We start from the raw sequence: 20,464 nt of genomic DNA, 5'->3' as shown, positions 1-20,464 counted from the left end.
GGCCGCCATGGATGACTGCTTCTTTTGAGATCCTTAACATATTGTATATGAGTTTCTAGTTTTGGTATTTGACTCGATGACAGAATTGCGGTCCTTGGATACAAGTGGCCATAAACAAAACTAAAATTGGAGGTCCACATTTATTGGAAGAAATACAAAAAAATTAAAAATGGTGAAGGAAATAGGAAAGAAACAAGTAAAAGTTTGTATAAAATTAAAATTTATATTAAATGCAGGTCCACGTGTTTTGTCATTATTGTTTTTTCATATACACTATCTTCTTTCCTATAAACACTTCAAAATTTTAATTATATAATATACGAGGAATTTTTAATTAAAATAATTTAGTTATAATGATTAACTATTAATATGTTTTTAAAGAAATTAATAAATGAAATACTTTTTGCTGTGGTACTTTAGAAAAATAAATGTAATAAATATGAGTATATTAATAATTTCATGAAAATATATTAGCTTATATATATATATATAAGTATTTTGTAATCTGCTGTATTAATCTTTAGTGCTTCAAAATACTTTGTAATAATAGGGTACTAGTTGATGTTCTGCACCTTGTCCGGATTAATATATCTATACATCTAACAATTTTTAATTCAATTTTTTTAAATAAAATAATAATAATTAAATTAAATATAAATTTAAATTATTATATATCATAAAATTTCAATATTTATATTGGTAATCAATTTATTAAATTGTATTATTTTGTTTCATATTTTTATTTATGTGATGTAGATTTTGGATCAAAATCTTTTTTATAGTAATAACTAAATTATGAAATTTTGCATATGAAATTAACACATATTGTATTTGGACTGAAAAGAAATTATGTGGTACTATAAGGATTATAACAAAATCACAAATATAAAACATTAACAAATAACAATAGTTTAGGAGTGTTCAATCAGGTAAAATCAAACCAATCCAAACTGAAATAGAGAAAATAGTCTAGATTTGGAAGTACCGATCAGGATGTTATGTTTAGAAAACATCAGTATATGAATATGGTTCAATATTAAGGGATCAAACCGAATAAACAAAAGAAACCGATTAATTCAGATATATTAGTATACTTATATATAAATCTTATAATAATACGTATTGATCAATATTTTCAGTAAAAATCATAGAAATTGGCTATAATATTAGTCATTGAAATTATAAAATGAGAAAAAGTAATGATGATATTATCGGTAGATATTGTTAATATCTAATTATTAATTCCTAAATATCATGATAATTATATACTAAAATATATTTTTTTTAAAATATTAGTATATATATATATATATATTGGTAAAATATGTTAATGTTTATTAATTATTTTAAATATCATGATAAATATATAGATATCAAAATAAATAAATTAAATAATAATATTAATTAGACTAATAATTTATCATATAACTATGGAAAAGATGAAAATAAGCAAATTAACTAAATAAACTGATTAATTCAAATATATTAGTATACTTCTATATAAATTTTATAATAATCTGTATTTAATCAATATTTTCAGTAAAAATCATAAAAATTAGCTATTAGTTAAAATATTAGTCATTAAAATTATAAATGAGAGAAAAGTAACGATGATATTATCGGTATATATTATTAATATCCATTTATTAATTAAATATCCTAAATATCATGTTTATTATATATTAAAATATATTTTAAAAAAATATTGGTATATATATCGGTAAAATATGTTCATGTTTATCATGATTTTAAATATCATGATAAATATATAGATATCAAAAAATATTAATTAAACTAATGATTTATCCTAAGATCATGGAAAATATGACAAGTAAACAAATTAACTAAAATCATAGAGAATATGCCAAATAAGCCAAATCACTTTATAAATAATAGTATAGATTACGTTTTACGTTGTGGAAAAATATACATATGAATATTTGATAGTAGTATCATTTAACTCATCATTACCTTTTGAAAACTGAAATCAAATTTGTTTTTTAATTTTATTTTATTTTGAGAAATTTTTTCTTTGCTTTGAATCTCTAACAGTACATAAACCAAATGAATATTATTTAAAAATGTAATCAGATATATAAGAGATCTAATATACTTTAATATTAATGCAATGGATGCTTTATAATCTAGAACAAAGAGTATATATAAAGCATACTTTGCATATTTTTGACAAAATATTTCTGAAAAAAATATGCATAAATTATTTAAAATAAACCCATATCTTCGAAAGTGATGTCTCGTAATCAAGAGAAAAAATTATGAAGTATACTTTGTTTATACTATTTAGCAGAACATTTTTTACAAAGACTTAATTTTATCTCATGTACATATATAATAATTTTATTTTTCATATGCACCAAGAAAAGAACTTCTACACAAATTCATTAATTATTTAACTTATGTGGTATTTGAAAGCCTAAAATTACATGAAATACACCTTATTTTGGAAGGTTGTAGTAACAAAAATAATGTTTGATTTTTAATTTTCCACTTGACAATAAAATAATTATATTAATAATTCATATTCCTATATGTTTTTATTATGTTGGTTTATGTATATTTTACCATGTTCTAAAACGCGCCGCCTAGGAGGGTAAAATTGCTGGAAAAGCGTAAATCGGCCACCAAGCGTGGCGAGTTAGAGTGATTCGGTAAGAAAATCGAGATTCCTGAAAAAGCTTAATTTTTTATTCGTTTCATCTTTTAATCGACTAATATACATGAAACTTTCATGAAATTGGCAAAAAAAAACAAAAGAATCTTGGTTTGAAATAATCGATAATAAATCAGCGATTAATCTCCGTATAATATCCGATTTTTTCATTAGGTGCTAGGCGCTGCCCGAGCGCACGCGTAACGCCTAGCGAATTTCCGAACAGGAATATTTTATTATGTTTAGAAATATATAACTTCAATTCAAAACTACACAAAGCTACTCATGCAAGTCTCACGTCACTTGTTATTTGTTATACAGTATACACGATTAAAATGTGTTTTTACATTGTGAATCTTTTGATGTTCCAACGTGAACTCGAGAAATTGATGTTGCAACTATATATAATTTATACAAAAACGAGAAGTATCCCAAACTAAATCAAAACAAACCACCTAAAATCGTACATACTTGTCCTCCTTCTACAACGAAATCGTTGTCCTTCTTTAGAAAAAAACCGTTGTCCTTTTGTGAAGTAGTAATATTGGATCCACAACTACCCGTTTTTTATAGCAACACATTCTGTTGTTTATGGACTGTGGTTGCCTTTCTCCATTGTTACAGGACGGTTCAACCGAAGCATCTTCCAAGACTAACACACCTTGGCTAAATTCACAATAATCTTTGACACTGTGTAGTTCCAGAAACCACTTGAGAGACCATCCCGGATGCTCCATTATAGAGCCTCCATCGTTTACAAATATATCAAGCTCCTGCCCTGTTCTTTTTTTTGTAACACCATATTTCATTCAATAGAGACTTAAACTCCAATGTTTATGGGAGCCATTACACAAGCTTCATTCCAGAGGGCTTGCTTTGCCAAAGCATCAGCCTCTCCATTTCTATTTTGTTGGATCCAAGAAAAAGGGATAGAATCAAAAGCTAAGAAAGACAGACTATGTCAGCCATAATGCCATAGATCTTTGTTGCTTGTTGTCCTGAATTGAGTGCTTTGACCAGCAGGAGTGAGTCCGTTTCACATCGTATTTGTCGGATGTTCTTCTCAATACAGAATTGCAGTGCTTCCCGTAGCGCCAGGCCCTCTGCCACCAGGGAGGAGTTGACGTAGTGACAGTGTGCTAGGATCGATACCTTCTCTGTTCCTTCTCCCACAATCCAGCCGAGTCCCGCTAGATGAAGATTTTCTCTCCATGCTGCGTCTGTTTGGAGCAGCGTTGAGTTCGGTGTATTGTTTGAGACTGATCCTCTATGTGTTGGTGGTTTAGCGGGTGAGTCGGGTATTTGGCTCCTGCCCTGCCCTGTTCATTTAATATAAATTTAATATAAATTGGTGATTGCAGCTGATCCATTGAGGCCCTATTCGTTTGTTCACCCATGTGATCCATCTGAGTGAAGATGCAAATTAATGTTCGTTTTGTGCATTATAATGCTACATCCAGATATTTTTAAAAATGCATATCAAATTCTCACCCAAATGAAGGTGAGTCTTGACAGTGCATTTGGATGCATATACATCTAGTTCAATCCAAAATGATAAATGACAAAAATGACCTTTTAAAATCAAAATATTAATTTTCAAACCACAAATTCTATTTTTTTTTTGCATATACATTTTTCCGCTATAACCAAAAAATGTATTTTCTCGCAAAAACTGAAAAACACACTTTCCCACCAAAACCGCAAGATGCGTTTTTTCGCAAAAAAACATAAAACACACATTTTCATAAAAACACAGTTTTTGGCTAAACCAGTAAAACCACACTTTTCGACCAAAACCAAAAATACGTATTTTCCCGTCAAAACAAAAAAAAAACGCATTTTCCTGTCAAAACCCAAAAAACGCATATTCCCTCCAAAACTCCAAAAAGCATTTTCTGGCCAAAACTGCAAAAACCATTTTCTCGCCAAAACCGGAAAACACACAATTTTCCCACCAAAACCGGGGGAAAAAACACATTTTCTCGCCAAAGCCGGAAAACACAATTTTCCCGCTAAAACCGAAAAACAGAAATTTCCTGCCAAAACCGGAAAACAGAATTTTCCCGCCAAAACCAGAAAACGCATTTTCCCGCCAAAACTGAAAAACACAATTTCACCGCCAAAAGCGAAAAATGAAATTTTCCCGCCAAAATCGGAAAAACACATTTCCCGCTAAAAGTGGAAAACACATTTTTTCGCCAAAACCGGAAAAACGTATTTTCCCGCCAAAACCGGAAAAACGTATTTTCCCGCCAAAACCGGAAAAATGTATTTTTTCGTCAAAATCGTGAAAAAAACTTTTCCCGTCAAAAACACTTTTCCCGCCAAAACGTCAAAACACACTTTTTCCGTCCAAACCGCAAAAACATATTTTTCCGCCAAACCCATAAAACGCATTTTTCTGCCAAAACCACAAAAATGTACTTTTTCGCGAAAAACATAGATTTCCTCAAAAACCGCAAAAATATTTTCGGCCAAAACCGTAATTTTCCGGCGAAACGTAAAAATTTATATTTTAGTCATTTTATTAATAAGTCCACCTAGATGCAGATGAAAGTTAAAAAATGAAAAGCAAATGAACATAGTTGCATTCAGATGATTCATTTCGATGCATGGACGAAATGAAGAAACGAACAACACCCAGATGGAACATCTGGATAAGACATGTAGATGGACCATTTGGATACATCTTCCAGATGTACAAACGAACAGGGCTTGATACATTTTTCTGTATTGAATCTTCCCTTTACTTAATTCTTCCTCTTTAATACCTTTTTCAAGTGATTCAACTGTTTCTAAAGCTTCTGGTAAAGGGCATCACAAAGCTGCCATTGGAACAATCTCAGGAATTGGTTCTTTCTTATCAAGGCTTCTGATGAAAAATTCTGAGGAGGGCCTCTTATTCAACCTCCACAATAAATAAATCACAGTTGATAGAGTTCTCATAAACAATCGCAGGAACTGGTGCATCCTTCAGGCTCTCTTCTGAAACAGATTGACTCTTGACCCGGTGCAAACCAAGTAAGGAATCTTCCCTTAATTCCAAAAGTAAAATTCACGGTTGGCCAATTCCACCTTATACCAATTGAAACCATCACCTTCAGGCTCAAGGATAGCTAATTTGTCCTCTTAGGTAGATTTAGTAATTCAAAACCGCGTGAAGTCTCATTTAAATCTCATGTCTATGGAGTATTATTCATCACAGACTCTATGTGGACTTGCACCTCTCACATACATAATTCTGCATTCTCGCACATATATAAGAATTAGATACTTCATATCAATGAAACAAAACATGCTCCATCCCACTCTGAAGCAAATGGCTTCGTGGCTCACCTGGCAATAACAAAATCAAAAATATCAACCATCATGGAACGTTTATGACATAAAAGATCCATAGAACAGATATAAAAGAAGATACTCAATAAATTGTTTCCAATACCTTGGAAACGTCACTCATTTGCATGCAAAACCTTTGCAACCAACTCTTGCTAGGGAGATTGACCGGAGATCCTGAGAGAAGAATCAAAAGGGTGAATTAAAGAATATGTTAGAACAAAATTCGGGAAAATAAGTTTTGATATATATATACACCAGTCTATGTACATAAAACCGAACATGTGTACTTGTGTCCATAAGGTCAAGGTTTTGCAGAAGGAGTACACCTGGAACCTTGGGAGGGGAGAAGGAGGTGCCTCTTTTTTTTTGATAAAAGGAGGCGCCTATTTCTCAATTGCATTCTTGTCCAGCTGCAAGAGAAACATAAACATATATCAGCTTCTTGAATAATAAGATCATCATCTAATACTTGGCTAAGACAAAAAAATTGGAAACATATTCTATAAAATTGGTTCGGTCGGTGTCTGACTCGGCATGTAAAATCATTGAACCTACTATTAGCTACCAATCCAAGATTCATACAACAAAATTTTTCAAGGAAGTGAGAGAAGTATACCTTTAAATATTCATTAATAACTCGGCAAAGCTTGATGAAAGATCATAGAGGACGTACGTTGTTCTGTTGAATGATTGTCGTTGTCGTAACCTAATCCTCAGAGAACGATAAAATTAAACAAAAATAAATACACACAAACAAAAATAGCACAGGAAATGATCTCAGAAAGATAAATGCGAAGATAGAGTAAAAAAACAAAGATGAGATCTCATTTTCTCAGGGAAAATAGAAGACTTAGTCAATTTGTGTAGGGAAATACCTATACATTCTCAAACGGCAATCTATGAATTGAAACACTGAACCATCATCATCATCATCATCATCATCATCACAACCTCATAATCATCCTTTACACTACATTATCATCATCATTAGATAAACACATATTTTCTAAAAAAATCCTTAATCTATATTTCACCTTGATTTACAAACCAGACAAGACGAATGATCTAGGAAGTCGTCTTGGAAACGTTTCAGAGACTTTACACAATAGGTGTCCTCGTGCTTTATAGCGCGTCACAACTATCAGTCAAGAATGACCGGACTTCAACTTGAAATATGTTATGAAAGCGTGAGTTTATTGATCCAATGTAATGAGTATATATACAACATATGAGATCCTAAGTTATCTAAGTAAAGGTACAATAGAGATAAAGTTTAAATCATATATATTAGGAATAGGAAATCTTTATGTTTATCCCTTTACAACTCATAAAGTAAGAGCTGGGAATTGGCCATTGTCATAGCTTGTGTTTGAAACGTAAAGAAAAGAAAGGAAAGGGAGTGGAGCAAGCGATGAAATTCATAATAATCTGCATCCATATACAGTAGAACCTCTATAAATTAATATTCGATAAATTAATAAATTTCGTCGGTCCCAGTTTACGTTGGTTCAAAATTTGACATAAATCGATAAAATAATAAGATAATAATATTTTAGAAAATTCTATAAAAATATATGGTTCTATTAAAATTATAAATTAATAATTTATATGTATATATATTTTATATAAGTAAGAACCTATTATTGTATTGTTTGTTTTATATTCACAATGGAATTATCTTTATATTTTTTTAACAGTTAAATATATTTTTAATGAGATTTAGTAATATTATATATAAAACCACATTTAACTTCTATGCAATATATATTATATACAGAAAATAGTATAATAAAATTAATATAAATGTTAAATTAAAAAAAAAAAGATTAATGTCTATACACTAAAATTAAACATTTTTCTTATTTTAGAATATATATATATCTTAAAATAATAAATCTAAATAAAGAAACTTTTATAAATTAATATCTCTATAAATAAATAAAATTTCAAAATCTCAACATTATTAATTTATAGAGGTTCTACTATAACGGAAGAGGTGAGAGGAGGAGAATCAATAATCATGGAGTAGGTGGCATGAACGAAGGACATAATTAAAAGAGTTATTATTTTGGTGTTAAAGCTGAGAGGGAGCTTTTCCATGGAGGTTTAGGAAATCAGGTTTTGAATGGTAACCATCTTCTCGCCCCGCCCTGAAGTTAACAGTAAAAAAAGTTTCTATATATACTCTATATCTATACATTTTTATAACTGTTAGAACCGCACCGCAATTAAACCGCTTGTCCCGCACCGCTCAATCCGCAGTCACCATTCGGAGCCTCAACAAGATTTAGGGAAGATGAGACGACAACACAATCTAGAAGTAAAGGTAAAAGTTGTTGGGCCTCGAAATTAAGGGTTCAGTATTATTTAAATTAAGAATGCTATTTGTATTTGAAAAGCCATACGATGCACACATGTAAAATTCAATAGTTTTTTTTTTAAAACGTCTGATTAATTATGCTATTACAACGATGAGAAATATTACATAGACGATTCTACAGCCGACAATTCTACCATTATATGAGAATGCACGTCTGACTGCATCGCTCAGAGCCGCCCTATGAAATCCATGTTCGATGATATGTCCTTGCACCATACTAAAAACCTTTTGTAATTTTTTTCTCCATGATCCGCATAATTTGCGTTTTCTGGAGTTTGAACCCCAGATCTTCTAGTGTAGAAACATTAATGAACATTTAATCAAACCACTGGATTAAAGGGGCTTCCACAAATTCAATAGCTTAGCATAAGAAAAAGAAATAGTTGATGGAAGGAGTGCGACGGGTCAAGTTTTGGAGCTTTTGCTGAGGTGGCGCAAGGAAAAAATGACAAAATGCAATTTTATTGTAATAGATTTTTTTTTAAAAAAATTAAGCCTTTGAAAATAGAAACTCCATGCCCATGTTTCATTTTGCTCTGCTCAGGGATGCCTCTGGAGCCTTGTTAGGTGGTGGCCTGTAGAGCAGCGAAACTCAACTCTAAGAGCATGATTAATCCGGATTTTTAATTTGGAGTTTTTAAAAGTTGATTTGACACTTTTTTTTTACATTTTCGGCTTAGAACCGACTCTTATATCTCTTATTTAAGAGACAGTTCTTAGTTTTCTTTAGTTAAAAGGTAAGAAACGATTTGTAACCGAAGTTAAGAACCTCGTCCTAAGAGCCCGGATTAATCATGGCCTAACGTCACAATTACATGATATTAATATTTACTAGGGTCGGTCCGCCCTACGGGCGGGATATTAGTTAATTTGATATTCACTAAATGCTCGAGTTGAAATTTGTTTTAAGATTCAAGAATGTGGTTCTGTTATGTGTTACTTATTAGTATGCGGTGGTATAGTTGTTTTTTGATTATTCTTGCTTTGGTATTGTATCAAATTAACTAATTGTTCAACTCATAATTATAGATGTATAAATGTGGATTTGTGATAAAGTTTGATAACAATACTGTTTTTTTTTATTCTTATTCATAGTGGAGTGTGCATGTGTCAGAAAGAGGCCTATAACAACTTTTATGTTTTTGCGTATGGATTTTAAATATATATTATTTTGTATAATGCATACTTGCTCTACAATATTTGCTTGTAGACTAAAAAAACTGTTTTCTATATTTTTAAAAGAGAAAATATTTAGTCTAGAATATAACATGGACATATGTATTGACTATATATAGAAGTTGGGTGTTATTTTAAAATGACATATATATAGAGGTTTTTCAATCTTTACTTCACTGGCACAAAACATTTATAACTGCAAATACCTTTTTTTAAAAGCAAAACTAATAAAAGCGTGTACAACAAATGTATTTTGATATATATTATATGCATCAAGTTATAAAGATTGGAAACATTGCAAAACTGTTTGGAGCAAAGTTTTTAACTTCACGATCTTTATCTTGACGTCAGTCAGTGCCGGCCCTAGCCACAAGCAGAAGAAGCATGGGCTTCCAGCCGACACGATATTAAGTATTTTTGCGGCCACATAATTATAAAAAGTGACTTTAGCCTAGTGGTTCTAAGAGAAATTACCAGTGCTGGAGGTCATGGGTTCAATTACCCCTGACTGCATTTATTTATTCATCCTTTTGTTATATTTTGCCCCCAAATATAAAATGGGACACGTGTCACTCCCATAACGTACGACTTAATGACGTGGCATCACAGGAGAGAAGCGAACATATTTATATATATATAGATATCAGGATAGAATAGACTAAATTATTTTTTATTGTAAGTAGTTTTAAATGAATGCACAAATATTAAGAAAGTTGTTAATTTTTTCAAAAATAGCATTTGATATATAAATTAGGTGTAGTTAAACCAATCATAAATAAGTATCTATTATTTGATTGGTAACACTATAACCAATAAAAGTAAAAGTTACTTAAAATTATGAAAGCTATTTATATTTTGAAACAAACAAATTTTGCTTAAACTACTTACGATAAAAAACAGAGGGAGTATCATTTTGGAAGTGACTGCACAAAGTAGTACCAACCGTTGTTTTTATATTCCCCAACTAGTCATGACTTTCTTTCAAAGTGGTACATCTATTGTAGTTGCTGTTATGAGGCCCAACAAACACTGGTTCAAAGATATAAAGCTTTGACATGCTTCTTTGATCTTTGAGATGGTAGTGTCAAAATATCACATCAAAAATTACCCCCAAACAGTCTTAGTTAAAAATATTGCAATACAACAAAATACTTAAATTAGCTTGAATATTAAGGGAAAGGAAGATTAAGAGTCTTGAAACAAGTAAATCCACCATCAACAACAAGGTTATGCCCCGTCACAAACTTAGCATCATCTGATGCCAAATACAAAGCCGCTTTAGCCACATCTCTCTCTTCACACTTCTCTCCCTTCAAATCTCCTCCCGCGTTCACAATGGCCACAAGTTGTTCCTCCGGAATGTTGTGACCCATAAACACTTCTCGAAACATTCTCAGCGTTAGAGGCGTAGGAATGCCCGCAGGTGATATACAGTTGATCCTTATGCCGTGCTTGCACAGCTCACCAGCTACCGTCTTGACCACACCTGGTATTGTGAATTTAGAGATTGAGTATGCATGTGGGCCTAACCCGCCCATCAAGCCGCTTATGCTGGAGAGGCAAAGGATGGAGCCTGAGCCAGCGGGGATCATGGCTCGGGCCGCGTGCTTTATCCCTAAGACGGTGCCTCGCACGTTGAGACGCATCACTTTGTCGTATATGTTCATGTCTAGGTCCGCTATGCTTGGTGGTGATATGGAGCCTGTATTTTATAAGTAATATTTGTAGCTAGAAAGATGTTTAATATCTGAGATTTATCAAACTTTAACAAAAAGCAAAGAAAAAAATATATATAGTTCAAGTTATCGCATGTACATAGTTTATCTTATTATATATGATGTGTAAATAAATTTTTGTAAAGAGAAAATTTTAGATTATAATTCTTGTAGAAGCATTTCTTACATGATATTCCGGCGCTATTGAGTAGTACGTCGAGCTTCCCATGGCGAGCCACGACGGTTTTCACGGCCTTAGCGACTTGTTCCTCCACAGTGACATCACATCTTATGAAATTTGCGGCTGAGCCAAGTTCGGTCGCGACCATACGACCAGCCTCCTCGTCTATATCTACAATAATGACTTGAGCACCCTGGCTTACAAATTCCTCCGCCGTGGCCTTCCCTAGGCCGCTTGCACCGCCTGTTATGACCGCGACTTTGCCTTCTAACTTTCTAATGTATATTTGGGGTAAAACATTTTAGAAGATTTTCTTCACGTATTAGAATATCAAATCAGGATATTTAACTCTGTTAATAACTAAAGAACATTATAGAGTCGACCTTGAAGAAGAAGTCGAATAGTGGAGAAAAGAGGTTATTAGCTGAGGGATCGAACCATTTGAAGCAATGAGTTTGAAGTTTCTGCAAAGAGAAGCCACGGATAAGAAAATTGAAACGATTACTAATTATTTAATTAGATAATTAAGTATAGACTAAAGCATGTATTGTGAGTGTTTTACCTTGTGATTGACCTCAGCATTTTCCTCTCTTCCTCTTCTTAATCACTATGTGAATGTGAATTGAGATATTTTTGGTTCAAGAGGCTTAAGCTTTTTATCATGGGAGACAACGTGAGTAAAGGTTGAGAAGCTTAGAGTAAATCTACCAAGATGCAATTTTATTATAATATTTTTTTCTTTTTTCTTTTGGTTATTCTTTTATACTCCTTCCGTTCCACAATATTATATGTTTTGAAGAAGTTTTGATGTTTCAAAATATAAGATGTTTTGATTGAAAACATATTGAATTATTTTAACTTTAACTTTATTGAAAATTGGTCAACCAATTACATTTTATTGCATTATTTATGATTGGTTAACTTATGTTTAATTTATATTATTTAATAATATTATCTTTTAAGAAGTAAATTTTTTAATTCTTTTGCAAAGCAAAACATCTTATTTTTTAATTTTTGTGCAAAGCAAAACATCTTATAAAACAATAGAGGGAGTACTATTTAATGTATGAACTAAACGTGTCATTCCACTTTAAGAAAACACAAGATTTTGACCCGCGCTTTCAAAGCGCGGGTTTATTTTTGTTTTTTTTTCAATTGACAAATATTTAGTAAATGTCACATTTTCATATATTTGTGTTTTATTTTATAAAAGACTTAAAAAATTTATCTTTATTTATCGTATTTCATTTTAAATGACTATTTATGTTAAAAAAATTAAACTTTATTTTTTTAATGAATTAAGTTGGTATAACTCTGATAAATTAATTTTATTATGGGGTTAATATTTTAATTAAAAAATTATATACTTTTAATAAAGATTTATACTTTTCAATAAAAAAATTCAATTATTTTTATGAATGCTTAAATTATATTAAGAAAAGAAAAAAATAATAATTAAGAATAGTTGAAAAAAAATTATTTGAACTTGGACTCAATGGCCCAAAGGAAAAAAAAAAGTGAGAATTGAATCTGATTTTTTAATAGGCCCAAATGGCCCAAAAGAGATTTGATTTGGGCTGGATCCAAAAATAATGACCCAATATAGATTTGTTATTAATATTACTTAATTGCCCTTAATGAAACATGCAATGTTAGTGAAGGAAACATACCCCTAAGGTAATTATGACAATAGGATCTTGCTTTAATAGTATAGATAGCTAGGCTATATGCACTTTTTAAATAATTCTATGAAGGAAAAATATTTGATTTGTATATAGTTTTATTGAATTTTCTAAAATCAAGTGTCAATGAATAAATCTATATATTATTATGATATTATAATACTTTGTCCTTTTATATACTTTAATCAATGTGAGGCTATAGATGTTAACTCGGTTGTATTAGAATGGACATAAAATGATTCATGGTATTTATTCTTTTTGCTATATATCTTTTACGTATTCGTTTGCTGAAATTTTCTAACATATATAAAATGGTATTTAACTGGTTGATTTGAACAAAAAAAAAACTGGTTGATTGGTGTTTTTGCATATGCATGTGATACACATTCAACCGATCAAATTTGTTTGTTTTGTGTTAAAGATGTTACTTGGCAAACAAATTTTTGCTATTAAATGACGTTTAGGCTAAGATATATCGACACCAGTCGAAATAAAAGTATGACGTTGGAGACAAATAATGGTATTGTAAGTCCAACCAGTCACTCGACCAATGTACTAGACTACTAGAAAGAACCCTATTGACTGGATAAGATTATAAAAGTTAACAAGAAAAGAGAGAATCTTGGATAAGACAGAGATTCTCAAAAAGCTATTGTTAACCCAAAAAACCGAAAGGTAAAAGAGATTAAAGTAAGATTTATGTTAGTGGTGGCGACTAAGTTGGGTTTGGTAGGTTTTGATCATGGTTTGTCTGCATTACAAGGGACAATAAAGTCAATAACGACACCGTTTCCGCAGGCTTTACTGCTCCACATTCCACAACTCAAGAACTCCTCTTGATGTCTGGGTTTAAATTACGATTAAGATAACTAATCAGTGTGAAATTATTGTCCTATTGGGTAACTAATACTAGTATTATTAGTACTACTTATTAATTAAAAATCCTGAGAAACGTCAAAAAACCTTTTGTTTTGTCATCTTGCTTGTGTTAAGACAGTCTTTAGACAAAGCAAGCTCTATTACTCTGTCTCTCTTTACTCTTTTGTGTCTCGTTTTATTACAGCAGTAGTATCTCTGTCTTTTCTCGTCACGTGGGGGTACACGTGATTTTGGTCCATCACGGACCGTAATTGATAAGTTTAACCCCAATTACATAGTCTTTCTAGGCTAATCTTATTAAGCCCATTGGTGTTACAACTGTTACTTACCAACTAGGTGTCTTCCTGCACCATATACACTAAAAAAATATAAAATATTTTTTAACAGATAAATTTAAATTATATATTAAAATAAATTTTATTAATATTGCAAATTTTCTTTTCTGTATTAATATTTTAATATAAATTTGATTTAATTAAACATAAAATTATATTTAAAAATATGCATGTATATATTTGAAATTCTAATCTTAGATAGATTTTTCTATCTATTTATTTTAATTAAATATATTAAATAAATTTGTAAAAGTTGCATAATTACCAAAAATTAAAATTAAACAATATTTATAAAATTTGTAGATATATAAGAAAATAATGATTTTATGATTAAATTTTTATAGTTTTCTAAAAAAATTGTATACATTTTTGAAAATTTTAGTAATAAATTGTATAATTTAAAAATATATAATTATATTTCGAAATTTATAATGCCATATTTGAATATATTTATTTTAATGGTGATGAGTTATTCCTATATTCTAAAAAAAATTCTAAAAATATAAATTGACATTAAATGTAATATATGAGTTATTACCGTATTTTAAAAAGTTTACCAAAAATATAAATTAACATTAAATACAATTGTCTATGTCATATTAAGCTATAAGACATGTCATCAATTTCAGTAGTCATGTCATATTTGTTTTGTGAAATTGATTGTACAAAGGACATGTGGCAAAATCACTTCGCAAATATAGCCTAGGGGATGATGATCTCAAAGTCTAAAAAAATTGGAAAAAAAAGATCAAGTTGAGTCAAGTTTAGCTTTGAGCTGTGATCATGGTGAACTTGGTTCGGGTTCGAGGAGAAGTGAAGTAATTGCTGAGAGCCATGAGAACAAAGGTGAGCGTGTTCATGGACTTTCTTGTGGTCAAGTTGATGACTCAATGCTGCGTTGTAGAGATTAGACATCTATGCCTGAATGTTGTGTACATGACTCATCTGGCTCTAACGAGAGTTTTCAGTTGGAACAGAAACTTACACTTGATAAGAAGTTTCTTCTTAATGGGTTTTTGTGGCAAAAGCATCGAATGTATCCAAGAATGTCGAGTGGATTGAATTTGTATGCTCTGAGTTTTCATCTCCTCTTGGAGCCTATCCTTCTGGCCGCGGGAGCAACGATAAACCCATAGATGGTGGAGTTAGACTCTTCAAGTGCTATATATTTACCAATCAGCAAGTGGAATGCGCCAAAGAAAAGTTATCATTCCATGTGTTGGTCAAAGATTTGGCAACGAAATAGCCTCTGTTCCAGACTGCTATCCTGAATCCAAACTCTTGTCCTTGACTGGTCTTTGCTTGAGCCGAGATGAAGCAGGTTCCACATTAAAGCCGTATTGTGAAGGTTTTGTTTTCAAATTGCAACAAGGAGAGAAGTTCATAGAGTTGCTCACCAATGGGAGCAAATTGCTTCCATCTTCATGTGCATACAATACCTTCAGGGCTCTCTTGCTCATTGATGCATCTGTATAATGAGTCTTTCAACATCTATATAACGTAGAAGGACTAATCACCACGAAGCCTTCAGAATCTACATTTTTTTACTACTTAAGATGTTCCGGGTGGCCAGACTCGAATCCGGGTGGCCAGACTCGAATCCAGGTGGCATTACTCACAGATGTGAGTCTTTTATAACAAAAGTTGTAGGCTATCTTTATCTTTCAAGGATTATCCCTTTTTTCATATGATTTAATTTAGTGATGAACATGGATATAAGTTATAAGAATTATCTTGTTTACTATGTTTTGTTAATAGTTGCCTTGAATTTTTGATGTTTTATTGATTACAAAATAAAATTAAAATCGAATTAATGCGACAATATTGTTCGTTTACCTTATTGTATAGCGACAATTTTTATTATATACTGAAAACTAGTCTAACTCTTTTACCAAAAAAAATACTAGTCCAACTCTTGTAAGTTTGATTGTGTATTGTACTAAAAAGCAATTGTGTATTGTACTAACAAAGTAATTGTGTTTTGTTATTAAAACTTAATACTCAATCCGGTTCTCAAAAAATGTCAATTTGATATATTTTACGCAGTATATTTTTATATAATGTATAATTATACAAATAACATTGATTGGTTAGTTAAAATGATAAGAAAATTCTTTTATAGAAAAAGTTGCATCAAAAATATAGAATAAGTTTTTTTTTAAACAAGAAAAAATAGTAGAATAACACTTAACAAACACAAAGAGTGTATAGTTTTGCTTACTAAATTGTTTTGATTCAGAGAATTATTATAAAAATAAATTAGGAAAAATAGTTCTTTTAGGCTAAAAAGTGTTAACTATGTCCCGTTAAACTAATTTCTATTTTGTACCATTTTTTTTGTCTCTAATGTCTTTTAGTATTTTAAAAATAAATTAAATAAATAGTTTTACAAGCAAACAAAAAATTGGAAAAATATTAATTACTAATGAAATACCTATAGAAACTTAGTGGTATTTTTCAGTTTTAAAAATGTTTAAATCATAATTTCAGATTTTGTTCTATATAAAATAGAATTGACATTTCTACAAAGTAAAAAATGAAATCCATTTTTTTTATTGAATCTACAATGTAGAATATGTGATATACGTAAAACAATAGTACTCTATTTAGAATACACATTCCGCGCTTAACCTAACACTCTAAAATATGTAGAAATCAGAATATACAGATTACTATAAATCTAAAATCTACAGAAATCGAAATTTACACATTACTATAAATCTAAGAACTTGTAGAAACCGAGTTCTATAGATTTACTGTATTCTACGGATAAGAATAATTAGTTCCAAAAACACATGAGAATAAATATTTGGAAATATTTAGTTTCCATATATGGAAAGGTTCGATTTTTTAGGAGAAAAAAATCGTGGAGATAGATTTTTTTTTTATTTGAGAATTTTGTTAATATTTTAATTATTTGTTATATTTTAATATTTATCAGTTGTTTTATTAGTTGTAATTTCGAATTTATAATTGAAATTAAGAATATTATTGCTATTTTGAAAATAATTAGCCTATTGAAACATAAAGTATATGACATTAGTCTGGGACATACTTAATATTTTTTTGCCTAAAAAAGAAATTTCCCAATAAATTATCCCATTTAGAAAAGAGACCCATTTTTCTAGTTTGGAGCTTTCTAAAATTGGACTCGTTTTTTTTTTTGAACATAACTAAATTTCAGGACACTTAATTTTAGTCGTTATAAAAAAAGACGTTATGATGCGTTACCATTCATTCCAATCATCATCCTAATGAGTAAGTATTAAACTTTTGCTAAATGACATGAAAAGGAGTAATTAACTAATTAATTAGCAATTAGGTAATAACATCAGTTACATAAGTGCATGGATGACACGCGTTGCATGGTTTAATAATCAGTAGTTCAGTACATAGGCCGACGTCATTAGTCGATGTTAATACACATGACTTATCATATCACCATTAGTTTATTTTACAGAGTCTCTCTCTCTCTCTATATAAAACAGAGAGACAGTGACACAGAGAGATAAGCAAATCAGCAACTATGGAGGCGTGACGGTGAGACGACGGCAACGAAGAAAAAGCAAAGAAAGTCACGAGGAATCTGGTAATTCATAAAGTTAACGATTTTTATACAATTTAAAACTCTCTCTCTCTAGAATTTCTCTTTTTTTCAGAGAAGCCCACCTCAATGGATTCCTCGTGATTCCACTTCTAATCTCCAAAAAAGATTCAAACTTTTCTCTCTTCTCTGTAGAATTGTGAAAAAGCTCTCACCTTTACGATGGTTCTCGACGGAAACGGCGGCGGTGTATGGTTAGGCGGCGGCGGTGGAGGAGGAGAACGGGTTCATGAGGAGGAAGACGGTGCTGCTCAGTTCAAACCTATGCTTGAAGGTGGTGACTGGTTCAGTAACCAACCTCAAGAACTCCAGAGTCATCATCAAGATTTCAGATTCCTCGGTGGCTTCGCTTTCAATCCTAACGACAACCTTCTTCTTGATTCGTCTTCCTCTCAAGCTTTTGGCCTCGACATGTCTCATCAGCCTTCGTTCTTGGCCGCGGCTGACAACAAGTCTTGTCTCCTTAACGTTCCTTCCTCTGCAAACCCTTTTGATAATGCCTTTGAGTTCGGTTCTGATTCTGGTTTCCTCGGACATATCCAAGCTCCTATGGGGTTTGGTTCGTTGATGCAGTTGAGCTCCGTCCCTGAGTTGTGCGGAGGAGGTGGTGGGTTTACTCCGTTGGAAACAGAAGGTTTCGGCAGTCTTGCGAGTGGCGGTTTTGTTGGGAGCAGAGCGAAGGTTCTGAAGCCTTTGGAGGTGTTAGCATCGTCCGGTGCACAGCCTACTTTGTTCCAGAAACGTGCAGCCATGCGGCAGAGCTCAGGGAGGAGGAAGCTGAGCGATGATGGAGAGGTGGATGAGACTGGGGTTGAGGTTTCAGGGTTGAACTATGAGTCTGATGAGCTGAACGAGAGCGGTAAAGCGGCTGAGAGTGTTCAGAACGGTGGAGGAGGTAGAGGGAAGAAGAAAGGGATGCCTGCAAAGAATCTGATGGCTGAGAGGAGAAGGAGGAAGAAGCTTAATGATAGACTCTATATGCTTAGATCTGTTGTCCCCAAGATCAGCAAAGTAAACAATTAATTACTTCTCTCTTTGTTTACTCTTTGTCTTTTGTTGTGTTGATAAGATTTGGTTTGGTTTATGGATGAATGTGCAGATGGATAGAGCATCAATACTTGGAGATGCAATTGATTACCTCAAGGAGCTTTTACAAAGAATCAATGACCTTCACAACGAGCTTGAGTCAACTCCAAATGGATCTCTCCCTCTGGCTTCATCAAGCTTCCATCCATTAACGCCTACGCCGCAGACTCTTTCTTGCCGTGTCAAGGAAGAGTTGTGTCCCTCTTCTTTGCCAAGCCCTAAAGGCCAGCAAGCGAGAGTAAGGCTTTTACTTAGACTTCATGGTGTTTTTTTTTATGGTTGAGACATTGACACACTTGTGTTTTTTTTTATCAACAGGTTGAGGTTAGATTAAGGGAAGGAAGAGCAGTGAACATTCACATGTTCTGTGGTGGTAGACCTGGTCTTTTACTAGCTACCATGAAAGCTTTGGATAATCTTGGATTGGATGTTCAGCAAGCTGTGATCAGTTGTCTCAATGGGTTTGCCTTGGATGTTTTCCGCGCTGAGGTGAGATTATTAAACATCATCTACTTTCAGTTGAACTGTTTGGATTCTTGCAAGATTTTAGTAGTAACATGTTTTGTTTTTGTGTGTGTATATTATCAGCAATGCCAAGAAGGACAGGAGATATTGCCTGATCAAATCAAAGCAGTGCTTTTCGATACAGCGGGCTACGCTGGTATGATCTGAGGCAAGGTCCTTGAGCATTTGTTGAAGCTGAACTAGAAGAACTAAGCCTTTTAAATCTGCAATTTACTTCTCTGTTTTTTTCTCTATCTTTGAAATTAAGGCATTTAGCATGTAGGCAAATTGCAAATGAGAGTTGTTTGATTGTAACCTTTGAGAACTTGGTGGTTCTTGGATACATACATGACTTCAACCTTTTTTTTTAGCAATGTTAGCCTCATTATGTTTCATCTACTAAAAGCTATGATCAAGAATTTTTTTTTCCAATAATTTTGCCTTTTCTTCATGAGTAATATTCTCATAGAAGAGGAAAAGATGATTCCAACGTGCCCAGGTGGTTTTAGTGAAGTTACTTTTGCACATGTACGGTTTAAGACAGTGAATCAGATGTGAGTTCAACCGACAAAACAGACGGCTTTGGTTTTAGCAATGTGAAAATCTTGGAGTTTATTTGGTAATGATGATTTTAGAAAGTACCCACTGTGATTTGAAGAATGAAACATAGAAAAGAATAGGGCCCACTCTTTATATAAAGGCTCTTTTTAAGTAAAACTTTTAATATCCGTACGGAAGATGTAAAAGTAGAGAGCAGACAAGAGTTTGATGGCGGTTAGAGACAGAACAGATACAGTCACGAGAACGTAGAGGATGTGATGAAGGATGATGAATACAAAGTAAAGTTTGTGGGGGCCTTGGAAATTGTATTGAATCTTCAAGAACTTAAACTTTTAGGGTTTGACATGAGCT

The 20,464-nt window shown here is 32.0% G+C and overlaps 2 protein-coding genes across 3 annotated transcripts; one reads left to right on the top strand and one right to left on the bottom strand.

The window, feature by feature from the left end:
• Positions 1-9,873: 9,873 nt before the first annotated feature.
• LOC103854297 (short-chain dehydrogenase reductase ATA1-like) lies at positions 9,874-12,760 on the bottom strand. The gene is made up of 4 exons (XM_009131235.3): positions 12,025-12,760; positions 11,846-11,926; positions 11,469-11,737; positions 9,874-11,268 (listed from the first exon to the last, which is right to left on the bottom strand). Exons 1-4 carry the CDS (start codon positions 12,042-12,044, stop codon positions 10,736-10,738), a joined length of 903 nt encoding a protein of 300 aa, XP_009129483.1. The 5' UTR covers positions 12,045-12,760; the 3' UTR covers positions 9,874-10,735.
• A 4,966-nt stretch (positions 12,761-17,726) lies between these two features.
• LOC103854299 (transcription factor ICE1) lies at positions 17,727-19,980 on the top strand. Of its 2 annotated transcripts, none has more exons than XM_009131236.3 (5): positions 17,727-17,947; positions 18,098-18,973; positions 19,062-19,286; positions 19,367-19,537; positions 19,637-19,980. In XM_009131236.3, exons 2-5 carry the CDS (start codon positions 18,125-18,127, stop codon positions 19,718-19,720), a joined length of 1,329 nt encoding a protein of 442 aa, XP_009129484.1. In that variant the 5' UTR covers positions 17,727-17,947; positions 18,098-18,124; the 3' UTR covers positions 19,721-19,980. The 2 variants fall into 2 exon arrangements, with proteins under 2 accessions (XP_009129484.1, XP_033141874.1); XM_033285983.1 differs by having other exon boundaries at positions 17,793-17,959.
• Positions 19,981-20,464: the final 484 nt, after the last annotated feature.

This window comes from Brassica rapa, chromosome A02 (genome assembly GCF_000309985.2).
Source record: "Brassica rapa cultivar Chiifu-401-42 chromosome A02, CAAS_Brap_v3.01, whole genome shotgun sequence".
Classification (NCBI taxonomy): domain Eukaryota; kingdom Viridiplantae; phylum Streptophyta; class Magnoliopsida; order Brassicales; family Brassicaceae; genus Brassica; species Brassica rapa.
The sequence above is the reverse complement of the archived record's forward strand: the minus strand, read 5'-3'. Positions and strand labels throughout refer to the sequence as shown.